The sequence below is a fragment of the Pollachius pollachius genome (assembly GCF_949987615.1).
Source record: "Pollachius pollachius genome assembly, chromosome: 13".
Classification (NCBI taxonomy): Eukaryota; Metazoa; Chordata; class Actinopteri; order Gadiformes; family Gadidae; genus Pollachius; species Pollachius pollachius.
This window is the reverse complement of record NC_136946.1, coordinates 17,050,295-17,072,794: the sequence shown is the minus strand read 5'-3', so window position 1 is coordinate 17,072,794 and position 22,500 is coordinate 17,050,295. Positions and strand designations below refer to the sequence as shown.

General features: G+C 49.3%; 1 protein-coding gene across 1 annotated transcript in view; it reads left to right on the top strand.

Annotated features, from left to right (window-relative positions):
• thsd7aa (thrombospondin, type I, domain containing 7Aa) overlaps positions 1-22,500 on the top strand; it is a gene marked incomplete at both ends in the record, with an annotated part of 111,281 nt that overhangs the window by 72,086 nt on the left and 16,695 nt on the right. The window contains 13 exons of the mRNA XM_079749399.1: positions 46-240; positions 4,323-4,566; positions 6,584-6,699; positions 8,831-8,963; positions 10,084-10,187; positions 12,052-12,246; positions 12,960-13,226; positions 13,710-13,888; positions 14,397-14,530; positions 17,349-17,502; positions 19,455-19,596; positions 20,719-20,834; positions 21,834-21,951. Of these exons, the coding sequence (XP_079605525.1) occupies positions 46-240; positions 4,323-4,566; positions 6,584-6,699; positions 8,831-8,963; positions 10,084-10,187; positions 12,052-12,246; positions 12,960-13,226; positions 13,710-13,888; positions 14,397-14,530; positions 17,349-17,502; positions 19,455-19,596; positions 20,719-20,834; positions 21,834-21,951 (2,097 nt within the window). The remainder of the gene's footprint in view (positions 1-45; positions 241-4,322; positions 4,567-6,583; positions 6,700-8,830; positions 8,964-10,083; positions 10,188-12,051; positions 12,247-12,959; positions 13,227-13,709; positions 13,889-14,396; positions 14,531-17,348; positions 17,503-19,454; positions 19,597-20,718; positions 20,835-21,833; positions 21,952-22,500) is intronic.

Genomic DNA, 22,500 nt, shown 5'->3' with positions numbered 1-22,500 from the left:
TGATTGCATTAATGAATCCATGTTCCCTGGTTCTCCTGTGTTCAGGGGAATTTGTGGAGAGGCAGCTGTGCCGTGACGCCATCCTCCCCATGCCCGCAATCTGTGAGGTGCCTTGCCCAAAGGACTGCGCCCTCAGCCCCTGGACGTCCTGGTCGCTGTGCTCCAACACCTGCTCTGGGAAGAACACGGAGGGCCGGCAGATGAGGGCCCGCTCCATCCTGGCCTACAACGCAGGAGAAGGTACAGGACACTTCACTAGGTTTTAGACTGGCTGGCCATTTAGGGTTCTCTGTCGGGAGTTACCCTGGTATCATGTCTGTTATCCTAACAACATCACCCACCAGTGGCAGAGCCACACTAAAAGGATCAGACCTCTGGTGCATGACCATTTCTGCTGAAAGAAAGTCCAGACGGCTCGTTGATGATTGGATGAAATGCAGCTCGCCTGACATCATCCTTCACACCAGCTGGCACGGGACAGGGCCTGGCACGGGACAGGGCCTGGCACGGGACAGGGCCTGGCACGGGACCCGGCGCCTCTGAGGATTCCTTTAGGATTCCTCTTCCACATGAAAGCTTCCTTCCTCTGTTCTTTTTATAGGGTTGGACATGAGGACGCATCACCAAGGGCTGCGCTGTTTTGTCGTCTCTGTAGCTACAGAGATGGTCCCTATCCTTTACAACGATACAGTACATATCTGTGCGGCAAATATTTTTTTCAAGACACAAAAAATCCAACCAAAAATATGATTTGGCCACATGGCCAAACCAGTGTCCATTCACATGTAATTATGCCCAGCCACCAGCGTTAAAAGGCGTTCTAGTATTATTCTTCTAGGAAGTGATGTCATATCGTTTTAACATCTACTCCAAACAAGCACATCCTCTTTAGTCAAAGAAATGAGTCTACACCAACAGTCGGAAGGTAAAAAACACCAGGTCTACTCTCCTAATAACCCCCCCTCTCCCCTGCCCTTCCTCTCCGCTGTGCTCCTGCTGAAGCGCTGCCTTCTGAATGATGATGTGTGTGCTCCTCTTCCTCCTCTTCCTCAGCCACTGCAAAGGTTGTGGCGTGGATCACTGTGATGCAGGGTAAGAGGCAGACGCAGTCGCTGTAGCTGTAGGTCAACTAGAGAGCAGAGAACAACAGCCAGCACGGGTAGCTCGCTTGCCTTTAGTCCTCACATAAGTGCAGTTGGATACACTAAGACAAACTGAATTTTGCTGGGCTTTTACACAATGTAGACGTTTGACTCCCATCATTGACCGCTGCTCTGCATTTCTTCTTCTCCCTCGAAGGTTTCCCCTTGCTGTCCACGGTCCCGCTGATCTTTGGTATACTCACTGACTCATGCTCCTAGACGTGGTCGTTGTGGTACTGTGTTAGGTGTCTGCAGATGCAGCACTCTGCTGTAGCGTGTTTCACCTTAGGGAAATAGATATACACCTTCCTAGACCCCCACTCCTCCGTAAATAGCTGGCTGTGTATTGTTACTGACCGTAAGAGAAGCAGCCATGGCCGTTTACGGAGCGATGGTTCCTCGATGGAGCGGTGGATGCGAGTGCGGGAGGAAGGCTCGGAGGAAGCAGTGGAGCGACACCAACGTGGCCGGCACCAGGCGCGCTGTCAGTCAAAGACCTGAGATCTCAAACACTGTGATCACAACATACTTGTGAGGAAAACAAAACAGCCGGTTAGACAGATGGGTTGGGTCTGGCTTGGCAGTGGATGAGACAATTTTAATATATATATATAATCGTATGTATATATTATGTTTGTTTCACAGGCAATATCAAGTGAACAACTCCTCTCAACCTGACTCTTTGACACCCCGTGTGTCACATGGTCTCCGAGTGGGACAGCTCATACATAATGGATAAGCTCTGGGAATGAACAGCCAGCCTCCTCCTCAGACGGCCGCGCTGTCAGAGGTGATCCGCGTCCTGATAGACAACCGACCGCACGCGCGTCACATGACCTGCGCCATTACCAGCGTCGGTACAACTCCGGGCGTGGGTTGGTGGGGGGGAGGGGGGTGGCGGGAGGTTGGTTCGGCGTCGTATCTGCTCTCGTCCTCTTGGAGGCGAGCGATGCAGGGTTCACTGCCCCCCCCACGCACACACTCACACACACGCACACCAACTCCAGTGCTCGGACTGGTGCTAGGTGAAGCGTGCTCCCCAAACCCCCCAGCCCCGAAGCCATCTGCCTGGGGAAAGCGAAGGCTAATGCCTAGCTTAAATAGCTTAAACAGCCTCTCGCTATTTATGAGGGGACTTGTCACCAGAGAGGGATGGAGAGTTGGCAGCCCCTCACCTCCCCCCGATGTGGACGCTTTGTGGCGTTCACATTTCACACCTCTCCTGAGAGTCCCGGTGGTGTGCTTCAATGGGGCCTGCTTCATCGCGGGCCTGCCTCATCGCAGGCATGCTGATGGCACGGCCAGCCAAGTCTCCATGGGGGGCTCGGGGGGGGGGGGGGGGGTGGACACACACACGATGGCAACCACGAGATGGATAAAGCGTCTGAAGATACAGTTTCACGCCTAATCTTTGCCGTAATCCGCCAAGCAAACAATCTCATGACGGCGAGACGGCAAACAGGGTGGAGCGGGTGTACGTCTGTCAGAGGAAAGGCCGACTGAGCTTACATCGTGGCTCACTCGGCGGCGGACGGTGATTCATGTAGACTAGAGATTCACTCCTCTCTTCTGTCTCAATAATGGCATTTGTCCAACTGTCATTTATTGGTGGTAGCCATTTCCATAGCTCCTTCAGTTCAAATCGACTCACACGTATGTGTTATTTACCTATGTGTTAATTTCATGCACGCTATAATATCCAAACCCATTAAAGGACAGATCACTCTTTGGCAAATGGTGACGGGCGTCAGGGGTCAGATACGTTCTGTCTATATATATGTTATATTATATTATAGCACACCCGCGCGCTGTCTATATATATGTTATATTATATTATTATGTCTATATATATGTTATATATATATATACACCCCCGTGCTTTCATCAGAAGAAGAAAACGTTATTTGCTCACGTCTATTTCCTCATGTTCAGCCGTCACGCTTCGCCAGCCCTAATTGGTCTATCCTCGCTCAGCGGTGCCACCCCCCCCCCCCCCTGCTAATGGTCAACTCCTGCTCCCTGTGTGTGTGTTGGGGGAGGGGGGTCAATGGTAATGACAAGCTTTCTGGTGCAAGGAAGGGCTGATGCATCATGCCCCCCCCCACACACACACACACACACACACATGCACACCTGGGGACTGTGTCGAATGGGTGAGGGGGCTTTGTAACGTAGGCCCTATGCCCTTGTCTTCCCTGGTTCACCTCATCTCTGTCAGTCCCCCCAACCCCTGCCCCGCCTAGCCCTCCCCTGGATGTAGCCGTTAGTCTCCTGATGGTTGAGGTGTGTGTCTGTCTTCCCTCATGCTAAGGTCAAAACGTTACATTTCTTCACATGATAATAATAACTAACAATACCTGATGTACATAAACACTGCATGAGGAAGTAGGGACCACATGGGTAGAAGAAAGGAGAAAGATCATTCCTTAGAAGTGCTTGAGACAAAGCAGCCATTTTCTGTTTTCTACTATCGTACCATAATAGAAAATTGGTTCACGAACACCAGAATCAAACCGCTGCTAGATTGGCATCTCTGCTGAAACAGTTATTTTCATGTTTGAATGAGATTGTGCTCGGTGACATTGCCTGTCACTACTCTGAGGTACTGCCTTATTAATGTTCTCTCAGAGAGGTTAAAGCGATGGACAACAGAAACCTGTCATCGACTGCTAGCCATGTTATTAAGTATCATAAAGGTTTGCATCAAGCATCGGAAAATGATGCTCCACCAAACCCATCCCTATCTCACCTTATGTCAGTCCGTCGCTTTCTTCTAGTCCTTGAAGCCGGTTAATGGGGGGAGCCTATCTTCCCTCCTGGCTACGTAGTCATGCGGATGACCAATCACAGCACGCCACATGGCCAAACCAGTGACCCATCACCGTGCACCACATGGCCAAACCAGTGACCATTCACCTTGTACCACGTGGACAAACCAGTGAACCAGTGACAAACCACCACATGGGCAAATTCAGACCACACCCCAAGAATCCTGAGTCTCTCCAAGACTGAGGATATGAGCTGACTTGGAGATCAATATGTCTGTATGTTTTCTGGATGTCAAGGTATTCGGTAGATGTGGTTGACACGTCCCCTCTGTAACATGCCGGGGTTCATCTTCAGACACCCCCCGTCCCACCTCTGACCTGCCCTTGCCCTTTGACCCTCTGTGCTCTCCAGGGGGCATCCAGTGTCCCAACGCCAGCTCCCTGCAGGAGGTGCGCAGCTGCAACGAACACCCGTGCACCGTGTACCACTGGCAGACAGGGCCCTGGGGCCAGTGCATCGAGGACGCCTCCATCCCCACCGGCGCCGCCAACGCCAGCCGTGGCCGGGGGGGCGAGGACTCGGCCTGCTCCGTGGGCATGCAGACGCGCAAGGTCATCTGCGTCCGGGTCAACGTGGGCCAGGTGCCCCCCAAAAAGTAAGCACCCCCACGTGGGACCCAAGCTCCCCTTTTCTTTCTGTTTGTATGTTGAGTACCAATAGGGTTCAGGACCCGATTCAAGACTTCTCATCCCGCAGCAGGTTAATGACACGGGAATAAACAAGGACACCCTCGTAGTCATACCTAATTCCACACACCGTGGTACAGGGAGAAGTGTTTGGTTATGCTCGTCCCTTTAGATTCATTGCTCCTGCGGTGAAAGTACCGTGCACAAAGCCCACATGCACGTTCCCCTTTACCCCAGATTGACGTGTCATTGGTGGCACGTTTCCTCTGAGCTCAGACTAGTCGGTGGGTGTTGATATTACCTTAGGGAAGGCCATCTCACTGTTCACTGCACAGTACACTGCACTGAAAGAACTGGAATACACACGCACAACCACACAAAACCACACACAAACACACACAAACACGCACACACACACTCACACACAGAAACACACACTCACACACACACCAACACACATACACACAGACACACGCACACACAAACACTAAACCACGCACGCACACATTCAGAAACACACACACACACACAGCCACACACACACACACACACACAGCCACACACACACACACACACACACACACACACACACACACACACACACAAGCACACACACACACACACACACAGCTCTGCCGACCAGGTACTACAGGGAGACAAAGGGACACAAATAGTGGTTGGCAGACAGAGCGGGGGGGCGGGGGGGGCTGTCATCACGACTCAGCCCCCCCCCAGTGCTCGTGTTCATTTCATGCAAATGTGATATGATCCTCATGCAGGTGACACACTACACCACACAGGCTGCACTAAAACAGGAACAATCTCTTCAATGAGACCAAATAAAAGCCATAGCATGTAACTCATCTGGTTTCCAAATATATGAGTTTTGTTTTCTCCTCCTTTAACCCTGACCCTGTTGTGTTGCTGGTTGTTCATCGACAGCGTATCAAGTGATGTGCTCACCCTGGTCTGACTCCGGTGGAGCTAGTGCTGATGAACTGGCAGAATGTTGTTTTTAAGCATCTTGGTCGCTTCCCCAAAGCCTCTGCTGGGGAGATGAATTATCTATTTATTTATTCAACAGAGTGGCAGCATTATTCTGCAGTGCTGCACACACACACACACACACACACACACACACACACACACACACACACACAGACACACAGACACAGACGCACAGACACAGACACACAAACGCACACACACCCTTACACACGCACAACACTGCAGTACCCTACCAGAAACCCCCTCCTGTGCTGGTTATGGAAATGAATCCCTCTTGTATAAGCCCCCCCTCCCACCACCCCTCTTCCTCTTTCAAACACACTCTGTCTCTCTTTCTCACTCTCACATACACTCACACTAATTCAAACACACATACTCACACTGTCTCTCCTCTCTTGTACACATACAGGCAAGCACACACGCATACACACACACACACACACACACACCAACACACATACAGTAGTGCACACAGTATGCAACCCTCACTCTTGTCCACACACACAAGCACCAACGGCCTTCACTTTCTCACTCCTCACATATACAGAGGCATGAACACAACCCCCCCACCCCCCACATACACACACACACATACACATATACACACACGCACACACACACATACACACACACATTTGCAAATGAAGGAGGCGCCACAGCAGAAAAGCAGCCCCAGATGGGGTGTGTCCTCTGCGTGCGTGCCGCTCCACTCAGACCCAGTAGCGAGTGACGGCCGCATTAATGCAACATCATAATACCATGAGCCAACGTCGCGCAACAAACCCTAATGACCACCGATGTGTTCACCCACCTGCTGGGGATGGCAATGGATGGCACCCTGCACCGCCCACACACACACACACACACACACACACACACACACACACACAGGTCCAACGATTCAACCACATTTGCGTGCATGTCGGTGTATGCGCGCGGGTGTGCTCCGCCATGTCATTCGATCGGCGTACCTTCCAGGTGTCCGGAGAGCCTGCGCCCGGACACGGTGAGGCCCTGCCTGCTGCCCTGCCGACGGGACTGCGTGGTCACGCCCTACAGCGACTGGAGCCCCTGCCCGTCCACCTGCCAAGCAGGTACCCGCCCTCCCCCCCTCCCCCCCCCCCCCCCCCCCCATGCCCTGCAGGTCCTACTGCTGGCAGACACCACATGGATCAGGGTCTAGTTCAAAAGCCACAACACAACTGTGGAAGCAACAACACAACCGCAGAAGCCACACGACAACTGCAAGAGCAATAACACAGCTATAGAAGCCACCACACAATTATTTGTGTGAAAGAATGCACACCCACTTATCGTAATCCCCCCAATAGTGGCCAATCGCTCCACTATATAACACTTGGATTAAAAAGTGAAAGTCCAGTATAGTTGAGTCCTCTAAATACATGGGGATGTTGGCGAAAGCTCGGGGCATAAGCTCGTCCTCTCTAGGCTATAGAGGTTGATTAGTCTGTCCGTCTTTCACCCGGCGTGATTATTAAAGGAATATCCTGCATATTCACACTGCGGCTGATGTAAACTGTTTTTAACGAGTGTGTGGACTTTATTGTTCATCAGGCTTGATGTGAGAAAAGCATTTGTTTTCACATAATGGTAGGCTGAGAATCGATAACGCTAGCCGACACATTTATACAAATAAAAAAATGCCCATTTGAATAGTCATTTCTTCATTCCGCTAGTATTATTTGTATTACTCTTTGATTCATATTTGACCCCTGAAGTCCGTTCCAGCGGCCCTAACTGACAGTGTTGCCTGACTCTCCATAGTCTCTCTATGTGATGTGATGGTTATCTGGGTTTCATCATGTGGGCAGCAACTCAGGAGGCAGCGCTGGGTCGTCTGGGAACGCGGCTCAGGGACGCTGTGTTCATGTAGTCCCATTGAACAAGGGCTACTGAATATGCAGAAGGAGGCGCCAATGCAGATGAGGGAGAGAGAGGGAGAGAGAGAGGGAGGAATGATTGCAGCACAAATAGTGTGTGTGTTTTGAATGATCTAACGCATGGTGAACCGTCATATATTTCACTGCCGTTCCTCTGAGAGATATGAAATTCTTGCATAGTTAGGTGGTGGGTTTTCTCTTTCATTTATTTTGCCCACAAACTGCATCTGCATCTACTGTTTGCTTGTGCTGATTTTTTTTTGGGCCCCAAGGGTGTGAGAATCTGTGAAATGAATCGAGGACGAGCCCCCACAGGCAGTAGAATGCGGATGTGGCTGCATGCGGGATACTTCTATCTATGAGAATGTATGCCGGCACACATTTCCACTTCAAACATTCAAATAGGGATGGATGTTCGACATATATGCCGGAGCTTCAAATGTCTTGGCTATATGTTTTTAGAAGAGCTCCACCACGGTCCTGTGTGGTGAACATCATTCCCGTCCTGTTTCAGTTTCACTGTGCGCCTCCTTAAAGAGCGTGGCTGTGGCCCACAGCTCTGTCTCCGAGGCTTCAGGTGTTCCGTAGCGCTGCGTGTGTTAAGACATGCCCTCGACATGACGCACAGCCCCTGGTGCGGCGCTGAGCTACACCATTCACTCACCCAGGCGGCGTGGGCAACACTACAGCGCAGACCATGTGGAAAGTAATCAATAACTCCTCTTGATGTACGGAGTGTGTTCACCCTGTGACCGGGTCCTGTTCTGCAGACGCTGAGCTCCACAGAGCCCAACCCCTGTGCTTCCTCCTGGGCTCTCCTGTAATCACTTGCTCAAAGGATCAGCTCATTGGCGTGGTATTGTGTCAGTATTCATCGATTCAATCACACCATATTGCACATGATGCTAAACAATTGGAAACAATTTATTTAACCGGGGGGGTTCGCGATTTCTGTGTATCAATTCCAAACGTTGCACTGAAAGAACCACAGCGACAAATCCCCAATCACGATGTACGCATGCGTACAGCACGAAGAGCAATCGGCCGATGATTTCCTCCAGAGATTAAAACCAACTCTATGGGGGGGGGGGGTGACATTTACATCTGAAGCATCTCCCTTCCATGCGATTCTCTGAACAACTCATCCGAGCGGTGGCTCATATGTTGTTATATATATACATGCATTGTTAGTGTGTGTCTGACTTCTTCTACCCCCCTGTGTGTGTCCCCTTCTCTTCTCAAATGGAGACTCACTGTTTATTGAGTGACCTTGTGCGTTGTGGTCTGCGTGTGCCGGTGTGCTGACCTCCTTCTCCTCCACCAGGAGGGAAGACCAAGAAGAAGCAGAGCAGGAGACGTCTCATCGTCCAGCTGCCGGCCAACGGGGGGCAGGACTGCCCCGATCTGCTCAGCCAGGAGAGGGACTGCGAGGGCCCGTCCGTCTGTCAGGGCTATCGGTAACACCAACCACACCGCCACGTCTTCTTCCTCGCGCTCTTCTCAAATGACCGTTTGTTAGCTAAAACAACGGAGCCTTCCCCAACGGCGTGATCACAGGACAAACACAGGTGTCTCCTAACACTCACCATGGCTCTGCTCCTCTTAAGTACCAGAGCATGGGAGTAGACCAGTAGAGATAAGGCTCCTGCTTGTGTCCATTGTATTTATTTTTACGTTTAGGGGACGCTTTCATCCAAAGCGACTTATGTCAACCACACAGGGCGACAGCCAGCTCGTCAGGAGCAGTCAGGGTTAGACATCTTGCTCAGGGACACCTCAATACTCAGCTAAGAGCAACCGGGGATCGAGCTAGAAACCTTCCTGTTACCAGTCAACCCGCTCTACCTCCTGAGCTACTGTGCTTCATCGATGGAAATAGCCCTGTTCACACAAGATAAACATCTAGATTCCACAACCCTCTTTAAACCCGACGTTTTTAAATCTTAATCTAGTTTCGATCTAGATTGAGTGGCCTCCAGCACTCCATCACATGCTGTTCCTGCATGTTTAGACAGAGAATAATCATCTCTCTTTTCATCACAGCCTCACAACAAACAACAAAACAGGGCCACTGTTGTGATGTCTGATGCATATCTGATGATTTGGTAATGCAGAGTAGTTCCCCCCTGCAGTGCTTGGGTTTAGTTTGACACGCGTTTCCGTTCCATGGCAAGGAGTTCTGTTGCACGTTGTGGTCTTGTGATATTATATAAATACTACGTATGAACGCAAGGTTTTGCATATATCTCTGCATGGAATAGGTGGCCCTAACAACAACAACAATTAACAATTTGAAGTCCCAACGGATGTACGAAGGTGTTATTCCATTCTCAATGAATCTAGGATAAACAGATCCCAGACCAGCCGTGATGAATGATTAAAGATAAACAGATCTCAGACCAGCCGCGATGAACGATTACAGATAAACAGATCTCAGACCAGCCACGATGAACGATTACAGATAAACAGATCTCAGACCAGCCGCGATGAACGATTACAGATAAACAGATCTCAGACCAGCCGCGATGAAGGATTACAGATAAACAGATCTCAGACTAGCTGTTGTGTCTCTTGCAGGTGGAAGACTCACAAGTGGCGGCGGTGCCAACTGGTGCCCTGGTCGGTGCGCCAGGACAGTCCCGGGGTGCAGGAGGCCTGCGGGCCGGGCCTGCAGGCTAGAGGTAGGACCCACACGCACACACGCACACACACACACACACACACACACACACACTAAACACACCAAACACACCAAACACACCAGTGTGTACTCATACACAGAAACACTCACAAACACACACACACACACACACACACACACACACACACACACACACACACACACACAACACACACTAGACACACTAAACACACTAAACACAACATAAACACCTGTGTACACACACATACACACACACACACAAACACCACTTAACACACTTAACACACCTGTGGGTACACACATACACACACACACACACAAACCCATACTAATACTACCTCAAAGATAGATAGATAGATGGATGGATACTTTATTGATCCCCAATCAAAAAAAAGCTAGTAAGCAGCGACGATACCTACGACTTCTAGCGTGTGATCTATGTTATATATACGTGTATATACGTGTTGTATACCTCATCAAACAAGCAATGCATCACAGCAGCCAGCCCGGCCCTTTCCCCCGGCTGGGCTTTGTTCTCTGAACAGGGCGCTTACCGACCCACGGCCTGCAGGTGGATAATTCATTTACAGCCTCTCTAATCACCTGATTTGTTGAGAGGCTTGGCAAGCGTGAAAATCTGGTGCCGAAGAAGCTCGGAGAAGACGAGCTCCAGAACAACGTCTCCTCCAGAGCTGTCACTCTCCATCAGCCATCACTCCATCACCTTGTCTAACTCTGCTGGAGGCCATCTGAGGGGCGGGATTCTTTTTTGGCGTATTCCTTCTAGCAAAGGGCTTTCATCCAGCATGAATAGGACGCTCCCACTGACACATCATCCCCCCCATTATCACAACAAGACCTCCATCCTCCTCCATCCCCTGTCTTCTTTGCCCGTAATGGAGACAGACGGTTCATGTCTTTGAGTGTTTTCCTTCACACACACACACACACACACACACACACACACACACATAGCCACACACACACCTATTAGGAGCTCTTCTGCCCATTATCTGACTGGATGCTGGGGGGTGGTGGTGGTCTTGTCATTAGGCCCCATTACCTGTAACAGAACCCTCAGCCTGGACGTGCAGGAGTGTGAGCAAAGAGGCGCCGATCCAGTAGCCAGCAGTTGGGTTTCACAGGCTAACTCGATAGAGCCACGCCGCGTGGAGGCATGGACTCTGCTGTCTGTAATCACTTTTATCGCTCTTTGGGGTTCAGCTGGAGCTCTAGAGTGAGTGGTTGCCGCTGTGTTTGTGTGTGAATGTGTGTATGTGTGTGTGTGTGTATGTGTGTGTTTTTGTGTGAAGATTTGTGCTTTTTTTGTGTGAGCATGTGTGTGCGTGAGTGAGTATGGGTGTGTCTGCAGTAAGCCTTGACATAGAGAAGATAAATCTGATTATCGATAGAATATAACTTTCCATCCAGAGAGAGACCGTGCCTTGACCCCAGTATAAGGCCTCTCTGTCAGCCATGTTTGAGCTGCTAGTCTGAGGTCTGTTAGAGCCATAGTAACACCAGAGGAGTTTGTTTAGGTCACCGTTCCACACGCTGAGCACATCAAAGTAATGAGATTGTGACTCATGGGGGGATCTGGAAGACATGACCTGCTTACCTTGGGCCTTTGCATGTCTTTGGATGTAAAACGTAAATTAAATGAACTGAATTTACTGAACTGTATCAAGTGGGGAAAGGGAACGTATGAAAGAAACATCCTTTTACATCCTTTATTTTTAAGAAATGAACCATTTCTCTGTTGATTCCTTCTTTTGCGGCCTCAAAATAAATTAATTTTAAAATACAGTTCTTTATTGTTCGTTTGTGCGATGATTGTCTTTATTAGAGGGACAATAAAAACAACCTTTTCCCTCTCCCCCTAGCCGTGTCATGTCGCAAACAAGATGGCGGGCAGGCGGACATCGAGGAGTGTCTGAAGCTGGCCAGCCCCATGCCGGAGCTCACCCAGCCCTGTCAGAACCCCTGCCAGGAGGACTGCCAGCTCACCGCCTGGTCCAAGTTCTCCTCCTGCACCGCCGACTGCGTGGGGGTCCGCACGCGCAAGAGGCTGCTCGTCGGTGAGTGAGCGGTCCGCGTCTTCTCTCAGCCCGGGAGGGGGGTTTTGGAGTGGCTACACAGGGGCGGAGGACACATCGATCCATCTGGGGCTGCAGGAGCAGCTGCTAATCTTGTTGCAGGGTGGCTGCCCTCCTCCAGGGGAGCGAGGGCGTGATGGATGGCGTCGGAGGAGCTTACGTAATGGTCTGCACGCCAAGGAGGGCTGCTAACGCTGCTAATGCTCTTTAGCCTCGCTGTAACCTCCTCACGGAGAACCGCTTGTTATTCTCTGGTTTCTCTGCCGTTTACACACGAGATGGTTAGCTGTTATCACGTTGTATGCGTAGTTAGGTTAATGTCATTACTGCACAATCCACATGGTCATATTTAGGAGAGCGTTGATGTTGCTTTAGAACAGACTCTTTCACAGAGGTCATAAAAAGAGCAAAGCATGAGTCAGGAAACGAATGATGCACCAGCGCCCAGGTACCAGACTGAACTGGTCTACAACCAGGGCCGGGTACTAGACTGAACTAGTTTAGTACCAGGCCCGGGTACAAGACCCAACTGGTGTGGATAAGGCTGCTACCCAGGCCCGGTACAAAGAGGGGACCCATCATTTGTTCTCAGACTCCTTCGTTTCTCCTGCGAGGACGCCACTGTCAGAGGCTCCGCCAGGGTGTCGGCGCATGTCGCTCATGATAACACATTCCGGTGGTTCCTCCGTGTTAAGGTAAGAGCAAGAAGCGGGAGCAGTGCAAGATCAACCAGCTGTACCCGCTGACGGAGACCCAGTACTGCCCCTGCAACAAGTACAACGCCCAGCCCGTGGGCAACTGGTCGGACTGCATCCTGCCGGAGGGGGGCCGGGCCGAGGGGCCGCTGGGCCTGAAGGTCCAGGGGGACGTCAAGGAGTGCGGCCAGGGCTATCGCTACCAGGCCATGGTGTGCTACGACCAGGACAACCGGCTGGTGGAGACCACGCGCTGCAACAGCCACGGTGAGCCCCCCCCCCCCCCCCCCCCAGAACCGCACAGGAAGTCAACGCCCCCCGAGTGGAGGAGGCGGAGGAAGCCAGCAGGGCGCCATTGTTTCCTTCCTAATTGTTTTCATCACAAAAGGGAAAAAAAGCATTGAGAAAATTACAATGCCCGACTTATCGTACGGAAATGGACCACATTGCTAGGAAGAAAATATCCGTTTAACTATAATTAAACAATTTTATTCAATTTGTTGCTTTAAAGAGAAATCCCTGTGGGGGGGCATTTGGCTGATCTGCGCTGTGCTTTGTCGACAAAAACAAAGGGAACTCAAACACACGCCAATAGTCGTTCTCGAATCCCATTCGACATTACTTGAGCGACTACACGGCTGTTCCTTTTGGCGTCAAACTGGCTCCAGGCCAGCGTCTCGTGGCTCGCACCATCTGAGTCTGGTTCTGTGAGGCTCCAGGAGTCACTGTCGGGACGGGGCTCTGTTTCAGGCTACATCGAGGAGGCCTGCATCATCCCCTGCCCCTCTGACTGTAAGCTGAGCGAGTGGTCCAACTGGTCGCGCTGCAGCAAGTCCTGCGGCAGCGGGGTCAAAGTGCGCTCCAAGTGGCTGAGGGAGAAGCCCTACAACGGGGGGCGGCCGTGCCCCAAGCTGGACCACGTGAACCAGGTCGGTGAAGCGGACCCCCTGCGGACACACACACACACACACACACACACACACACACACACACACACATATGGGATTCATGGAACAGAATCAAGACTTACAGCTGTGTGTTAGTGAGTGGGTTTTTGTATTTATTTTTGCCAGCTAAGTCATTCTGCTGCAGTGCGGCTTCATGTGGAGATTAAAGATTTGGGTGGGGGGGGGGGTTGACCTTGCCAGACAAATCCTATCTCTATCTCCCCTCTCTTGTATTTCTATCAGCTCAATCTTATCATTCTGTTTCTGATTAACTATGGAACCCAAAAATATGATAATAATTGTATTTTTCTCTGTGATTCCTTTTATCCTTTGATTGGCTCCAATCCACAGGCTCAGGTGAGTACTATTCTCAATCAATTGATTGAAATATAAAACCTCAAAATCCAATTATAACACAAAAAGCCTACGTTGCTGTGTGTGGACGGTGGCGGTGACCCAGTGCGCTGTGTGTGTGTGCGCTCCGTGGCAGGTCTACGAGGTGGTGCCTTGTCTGAGCGACTGTGGACAGTACGTGTGGCAGGCCGAGCCCTGGAGCGTCTGGAAGGTCAGCAACGTGGACCTCAAGGAGAACTGTGGCGAAGGCGTGCAGACCAGAAAAGTCAGGTGGGTCCAAAGAAGACTTGATTGGTGGTGACAGCTGAGTTGCTCGCCACCTGATGCTACCGATGACGTTGGAACAACCCTAAGGGAGGGAAAGTGCAGTCAGCTTGGGAGATGTTGCTGGAGGAGAGGAGTCCGAGACGTTTCCTGAGGATGCATCTGGTTGGACGGACTGCATTGGGTTGGGCCATATGTTGTGTATGGTGGTTCTATGTGTCAAAACTAGACATTGACACAGGTTGGGGGTCCTATGTATTAGCACTAGACATTGACACAGGGTGGTTCTATGTGTTTAACACTACACATTGATACAGGGTGGTTCTATGTGATAACACTAGACATTAGTGATGAGTCGGTCGCAAACGATTCGGTCAGAACGAACGAATCCCGAAGGTGAACGACGAGAACTGATTCGCAAAACAAGAGGACAGATTCTTTTTTCTTCTTTTTTAAACATATAACAAAAAATATGTCACTTTTTGTCGCGTAAATAAAGTATACAAACGAACAGAGCTTCGTCTCCCCCCAACCTTATATTAATTGAGTCTAAAACGCTCTCATCGATTCAGCCAATGAGAGCAGGTAGCAATCACGTTGCCATGGCCCATGGGTAAACAAATGATAAGGCCCCACCACACAAGTTAACTAGCGATCGCTGTAGGCCTCAATATCATGCAAGCACTTTTTGTTTTTCTTTTTATTTTGTTCTACATCACAATTGCATGCTTTAAAAGTATTGTTTTTACCTACCATTACGAGTCTCGTTTGGTCTAGTTGCTAACGTTCTTCACTGCTTATTAGCGCTACTTGGAAGACGCCATTTAATTCTTACTGCGCCCCATTATGTATTAAGGATACTTATGAAAAAAAAGTCACATATGTGCTTTATATATACACATGTGGACAAAATTGTTGGTACCCCTCTGTTAATGAAAGAAAAACCCACAATGGTCACTGAAATAACTTGAAACTGACAAAAGTAATAATAAATAAAAATGTACTGAAAATTAACCAATGAAAATCAGACATTGCTTTTGAATTGTGGTTCAACAGAATCATTTTAAAAAACAAACTAATGAAACAGGCCTGGACAAAAATGATGGTACCCCTAGAAAAGATTGAAAATAATTTGACCATAGGGAAATGTTAAACTAAGGTGTGTCCTCTAATTAGCATCACAGGTGTCTTCAAACTTGTAATCAGTCGGTCTGCCTATTTAAAGGGTGAAAAGTAGTTACTGTGCTGTTTGGTGACATGGTGTGTACCACACTGAACATGGACCACAGGAAGCGAAGGAGAGAGTTGTCTCAGGAGATTAGAAAGAAAATTATAGACAAGCATGTAAAAGGTAAAGGCTATAAGACCATCTCCAAGCAGCTTCATGTTCCTGTGACTACAGTTGCACATATTATTCAAAAGTTTAAGGTCCATGGGACTGTAGCCAACCTCCCTTGACGTGGCCGCAGGAGGAAAATTGATGAAAAAATGAAGAGACGGATAATAAGAATGGTAACCAAAGAGCCCAGAACAACCTCCAAAGAAATTAAAGGTGAACTCCAAGGTCAAGGTACATCAGTATCAGATCGCACCATCCGTCGTTGTTTGAGCCAAAGTGGACTTCATGGGAGACGACCAAGGAGGACACCACTGTTGAAAGCAAATCATAAAAAAGCGAGACTGGAATTTGCCAAAATGCGTATTGACAAGCCACAAAGCTTCTAGAAGAATGTCCTATTGACATATGAGACAAAACTAGAGCTTTTTGGCAAGGCACATCAGCTTCTATGTTCACAGACGCAAAAATGAAGCATACCAAGAAAAGAACACTGTCCCTACTGTGAAACATGGAGGAGGCTCAGTTATGTTCTGGGGCTGCTTTGCTGCATCTGGCACAGGGTGTCTTGAATCTGTGCAGGGTACAATGAAATCTCAAGACTATCAAGGCATTCTGGAGAGAAATGTGCTGCCTAGTGTCAGAAAGCTTGGTCTCAGTCGCAGGTCATGGGTCCTCCAACAAGATAATGACCCAAAACACACAGCTAAAAACACCCAAGAATGGCTAAGAGCAAGACATTGGTCTATTCTGAAGTGGCCTTCTATGAGCCCTGATCTAAATCCTATTGAACATCTGTGGAAGGAGCTAAAACATGCCATCTGGAGAAGGCACCCTCCAAACCTGAGACAACTGGAGCAGTTTGCTAACGAAGAGTGGGCCAAAATACCTGTTGACAGGTGCAAAAGTCTCATTGACAGTTACAAAAATCATTTGATTGCAGTGATTGCCTCAAAAGGTTGTGCAACAAAATATTAAGTTAAGGGTACCATCATTTTTGTCCAGGCCTCTTTAATTAGTTTGTTTTTTAAAATGATTCTGTTGAACCACAATTCAAAAGCAATGTCTGATTTTCATTGGTTAATTTTCAGTACATTTTTATTTATTATTACTTTTTCTCAGTTTCAAGTTATTTCAGTGACCATTGTGGGTTTTTCTTTCATTAACAGAGGGGTACCAACAATTTTGTCCACGTGTGTATGCTTAATATTTACACTTAACCTGGGTAATTTCGCCAGAAAATTAGAAAGTAGTAGGCTACATACATGTTGATTAACATTTATTCCAGAATTTCCGATTCCCGTAACAGACCATCTGACTTAACGAACGAATCAAACGAACGGATCGTGATAGTGAACGGAACTGAAAGAACTGATTCCCGGGAAAATAATCGTTTTGCCCACCCCTACTAGACATTGACCCAGGGTGGTTCTGTGTCAACACCAGACATTGACCCAGGGTGCTGGTTCTTCTTCCTATCTCCGACAGGTGTATGCTGAACACCATCGATGGGCCGTCTGACCAGGTGGAGGATTACCTGTGTGACCCGGAGGAGATGTCCCTGGGGGCCCGAGACAGCCGCCTGCCCTGCCCTGAGGACTGTGTCCTGTCCGACTGGGGCCGCTGGAGCGCCTGCCAACTGGTACGTGCCCTGGCTCCCTTATGCCCCAGTAGAGGCCACTGGTACGTGCCCTGGCTCCTTTATGCCCCAGTAGAGCCCACTGGTACATGCCCTGGCTCCTTTATGTCCCAGTAGAGCCCACTGGTACATGCCCTGGCTCCTTTATGTCCCAGTAGAGCCCACTGGTACGTGCCTTGGCTCCTTTATGTCTCAGTAGAGACCACTGGTACATGCCCTGGCTCCTTTATGCCCCAGTAGCGCCCACTGGTACATGCCCTGGCTCCTTTATGCCCCAGTAGCACCCACTGGTACGTGCCCTGGCTCCTTTATGCCCCAGTAGAGCCTCAAAGAGCCGTCCTCCTAGGACAGGTGCTGCTTAGAGCCGTGAGGTCGGCTCTCCTCCTCTAGGGTCCAAGGCCCAGGCAGGAGGCTAGGGAGGAGCAGTCTTCTCCCGGTCCTGGTGGTTGAAGGAGCAGCCGGTCCTCCAGAGGGAGGGCCTGTTGTTGAGACAGTGAGCTGTGTGCGGCCCTCTGGATCAGAGCTGTCTGTCCCCGGCACTGGGAGCTGTCTGGGGGTGTGTTTGTGCGCATCGAATCATTCAAAAATAATTGCATCGAAACAGAAGCTCCCACCAATATGGGATTGTTATTTTGTTCTCCCAGTGTTTTAATGAGGCGTTCCCAACATGGCTGTGTTTGTTAAACCGTAAACCCTCCGGGGTGAACTTGCCCTGAAATGACGCAAAGGAAGTAGACTGATTGAGGAGTCCAAACGGTTCATCTCTGGAGCCCTGCGGTTTAAGCCGCCCGCCCAAATGCAAACATAACAGAGGATGAGTTCAAATGAAAGCCTCAAGGCTAATTAAGAAAGGCTGCAATTTCTCTAAAAGGAAAGTAGCAGGAACAGGCTGTAAGTAACAATGGATCAGAGGTAGCCTATGCCTAGAATCAGCAGAGAATACTAGGCTTCATCCCAGAGTACATGACAACATGGGGCAATGGAGGACCTACACGGTTTAACAAACTGTTAAACCGTACGACAGCGGATATTGTCCTAACGTTTTGACTCAGGCTATGAGGTGAGAGTCAGGGTGGGAGAATATGTTGCTGGTGAACACAGTTCCTCCTGGGACTCCAGAGGGTCGGCCACCTCTGAAGGGAGCAGCAATTAACCACGATATGGAAGGAGTCCCTCATGACCTGCAAATGACTTGATGCTGAATATATTAGGCGGGTTTAGCTCTTCTCCTGGGAAAACAGCCGAGGAAATGACTAAATAAGGGAGCGGGATTAATTCAGTGGCACTCGCCGTGAGGGCTGAGCCAGAAGGGAGAGATAGAGATCTGCTTCTGTGAGTGTTATTGAGTCGTTCCTTATGCGATACGAGGTTAATACATACAGGGTTTAAAAGAGACTCGAGGGAAAACCAGAAAATAAACCATAACCCTAAACACCTCCACCCAACTAGAGAATGAACCATAACCCTCAACAACTCCACGTTAACCAGAGAATGAACCTCAACATCAAACACCTCCTATCCCACCCTGACCAGAGAATGAAACATAATCCTAAACACCTCCACCCAACCAGAGAATTGACCCAGCCCTAAACACCTCCACCCAACCAGAGAATTAACCCAGCCCTAAACACCTCCACCCAACCAGAGAATTAACCCAGCCCTAAACACCTCCACCCAACCAGAGAACGAACCATAACCCTAAACACCTCCACCCAACCAGAGAATGAACCATAACCCTAAACACCTCCACTAAGAGATTGAACCATAACCCTAAACACCGCCACTAAAATAATGAACCATAACCCTAAACACCTCCACCCAGATAATTCATAACCCTAAACACCTCCACCTAACCAGAGAATGAACCATAACCCTCAACACCTCCACCCAACCAAAGTGAATTCATGTGGAAAAAAACTCAAACCGCTTCTTCTTCTGTTCTTCTGTGCGTTTAGCCGTGCAGCGGGAATCGAACTCGCGAGCGGAGTGCTTACCCTCTTCGCCAGCCTGGCCAGCACAAGGTGTGTCCGGAGACGACGGAGACGGAGGCTTGCAGATACAACTCCAACTGCTTCCACTACTCCTACAACATCACCGGTGTGTAGAAGGACCGTGAAGCTAATACCTGAACACAAAGGAATGCATGCACACCATGTTTACAACTACACATTCAGCCTTTTTCTAGCTAATTACTTATCCTTTTAAATCACATTGACACATTGACCCGGCCAAGGAAACAGCAACCAATTCAAAAGTACAAACAAATCAAAGATACAGAACAATAATTTAGAAGTGTACTGTTAATTAACAGTTGCCTGGGGTGGAGAAACATTTGGGAGGTGTTTGGAGATCAAAATGGATGTGGGAAGCAGTCTGACCCGCAGCACCGGGTCTTTAAAGCATCAACTGTTTCCTAATCAGCGTTTTAATGGCCTTGACTTGTGGTTTGAGTTGTTGGTAAATGCTTGACCTGTGTGGCACCCTGGTGGTTTGAGTCCGTTGTTTTGTGTTACTGCTGAATCAAAGATTGGACACACTTCATTGTGTTTTTGGTCTTACATGATTTCCAATAACAAATATACAGACATTTGCATGAAGCTAGAATAATTTATCCACTCCCATGTTGACAAGAGTATTAAAAACTTGAAAAATGCAGAAACAAAGATAAGATACAAATATGTGCGATTCATTTGCGATTAGCAGATACAAATATGTGAGACGAATTAATTAATTTGAACAATATTTATATCACTTTACAGCCCTAGTCCAATGCAATGACCGAGTCCTGTTTTAGGGTCTTCCATTTCTTATCAAATGGCGCTGAAGCAGTCAATATACGCCAGGCCTTTCTCAGGTCGTTCTGTGGACGATTCCAAGTGCAACAAAGTCGACAAAGTCAACAACCGCTGACCTAATCGAAAAGCGTTACTCCCTTATACTTCCATCCTTCAGGAAAGCTTTCCTCCCTAACTCTCCGACACGGGGAACACTCAGGGCTGTCCTGGGACTGCCGGGACGCTAATTGACAGGCCCGACCACGGGCCGGTCCTCGTTAGTCATGGTAGTAGCTGTCGCTCCACATCAAGGGATCCTGGTCTGATCTGAGCATCTGAGGAGTCCATTTAAAGGGCCAGTAACACCGGTTCACGGAGAGGGCAGGGATTAAGCTTGCTGTGTCGTCCGCTGCGTGGTTGACGTTCGTGCGTTTGATCCCTGCAGACTGGAGCACCTGTCAGCTGAGCGAGAGGGCCGTGTGCGGCGCGGGCCTCAAGACGCGCATGCTGGACTGCGTCCGGAGCGACGGGAAATCAGTGGACCTCAAGCTGTGTAAAGAGGTGGGTGGAGGAGCTGTGATGAAATCAGTGGACCTCGAGCTGTGTAAAGAGGTGGGTGGAGCTGCTGTGATGAAATCAGTGGACCTCGAGCTGTCTAAAGAGGTGGGTGGAGGTGCTGTGATGAAATCAGTGGACCTCGAGCTGTGTAAAGAGGTGGGTGGAGGTGCTGTGATGAAATCAGTGGACCTCAAGCTGTGTAAAGAGGTGGGTGGAGGTGCTGTGATGAAATCAGTGGACCCCAAGCTGTGTAAAGAGATGGGTGGAGCTGCTGTGATGAAATCAGTGGACCTCAAGCTTTGTAAAGAGGTGGGTGGAGGTACTGTGATGAAATCAGTGGACCTCGAGCTGTGTAAAAAGGTGGGTGGAGGTGCTGTGATGAAATCAGTGGACCTCGAGCTGTGTAAAGAGGTGGGTGGAGGTGCTATGATGAAATCAGTGGACCTCGAGCTGTCTGAAGAGGTGGGTGGAGGCGGTGGATTCATGGATGGAGCTGATGCAGAAGGCCAGGGGTACCCAGGGGGAAACACTGGGATACTTTTTCTGTCAGCTTTAACTAGTGTTGTTTGTTCTGAAATATGTATAAATGTGTATCCCTGTGATAACCCTCAACACAATATGGCTGGGATGTTGTGTTGTGACATTTTCATGTATCCTTTATTATTGGCTTTTTCATTCTCAACAAATAAGCTCTCTCTCCCTCCCTCCCTCCCTCTCTCTCCTTCTCTCTCTCTCTCTCACTCTCTCTCTCACTCTCTCTCTCCCTCATTCCCTCTCTCCCTTGCTCTCTCTCTCTCTCTCCCCCTCTCCCTTTCTCCCTCCCTCTCTCTCCCCCTCCCCCTTTCTCCATCGCTCTCTCCCTCTCTCTCCCGCTCTCCATCCCTCCCTCGCACTCTTTTTCTCCCCTTTCTCTCTCTCTCTCTCTCTCTCTCTCTCTCTCTCTCTCTCTCTCTCTCTCTCTCTCTCTCTCTCTCTCTCGCTCTCTCTCTCTCTCCCCTTTAGTTGGGCTTGGAGAGGAAGTGGCAGATGAACTCTTCCTGTGTCGTGGAATGCCCTGTCAACTGCCAGCTCTCTGATTGGTCCCTGTGGTCCGAATGCAGCCACTCCTGCGGTCTTGCAGGTATGTATTTAGAATCCGTCTGGTTCCTTACATAAGGGAGTGTTTGGCTTCCATTGATGCTAAGTCTGACAGACAGACAGACAGACAAGAAGCCCCTGGACAAACAGAGTCTGAATCACTTGATGTCGAACACAATAGACATGAACATCTGCAATGTTCAATATAGAGGGGTTTGGGATCAGGGCATTGTCTCAACGACAGTGTCTCAAACACTGTCGTGCCTCATTAGTCATTCACCCCTCCACCCCCTCACTGGTTCTCTTACGGTATCTTATCTTCATGTACTGATTTCTATACCATGCATGTTTGATAGGAGAGCACTAGGAACTCTGCTTAGGGCAAGAGCAGAAAGCCCGTAACAAATATGGCTCTTGAAACCTTTAGGAGGTTTTTTTTTATGACGTGAGAAATGATTGGTCGAGGCCCAATTACCATTTGGAGTGGGAGGAGGGGAGTCCGAGGGGGAGGGGGAGAGGTAGGGAAAATGATGATCCCCTTGTGTAATTCCATAGGCTCAGACCCATTGATTGCGGTCCATTACCGCCATTG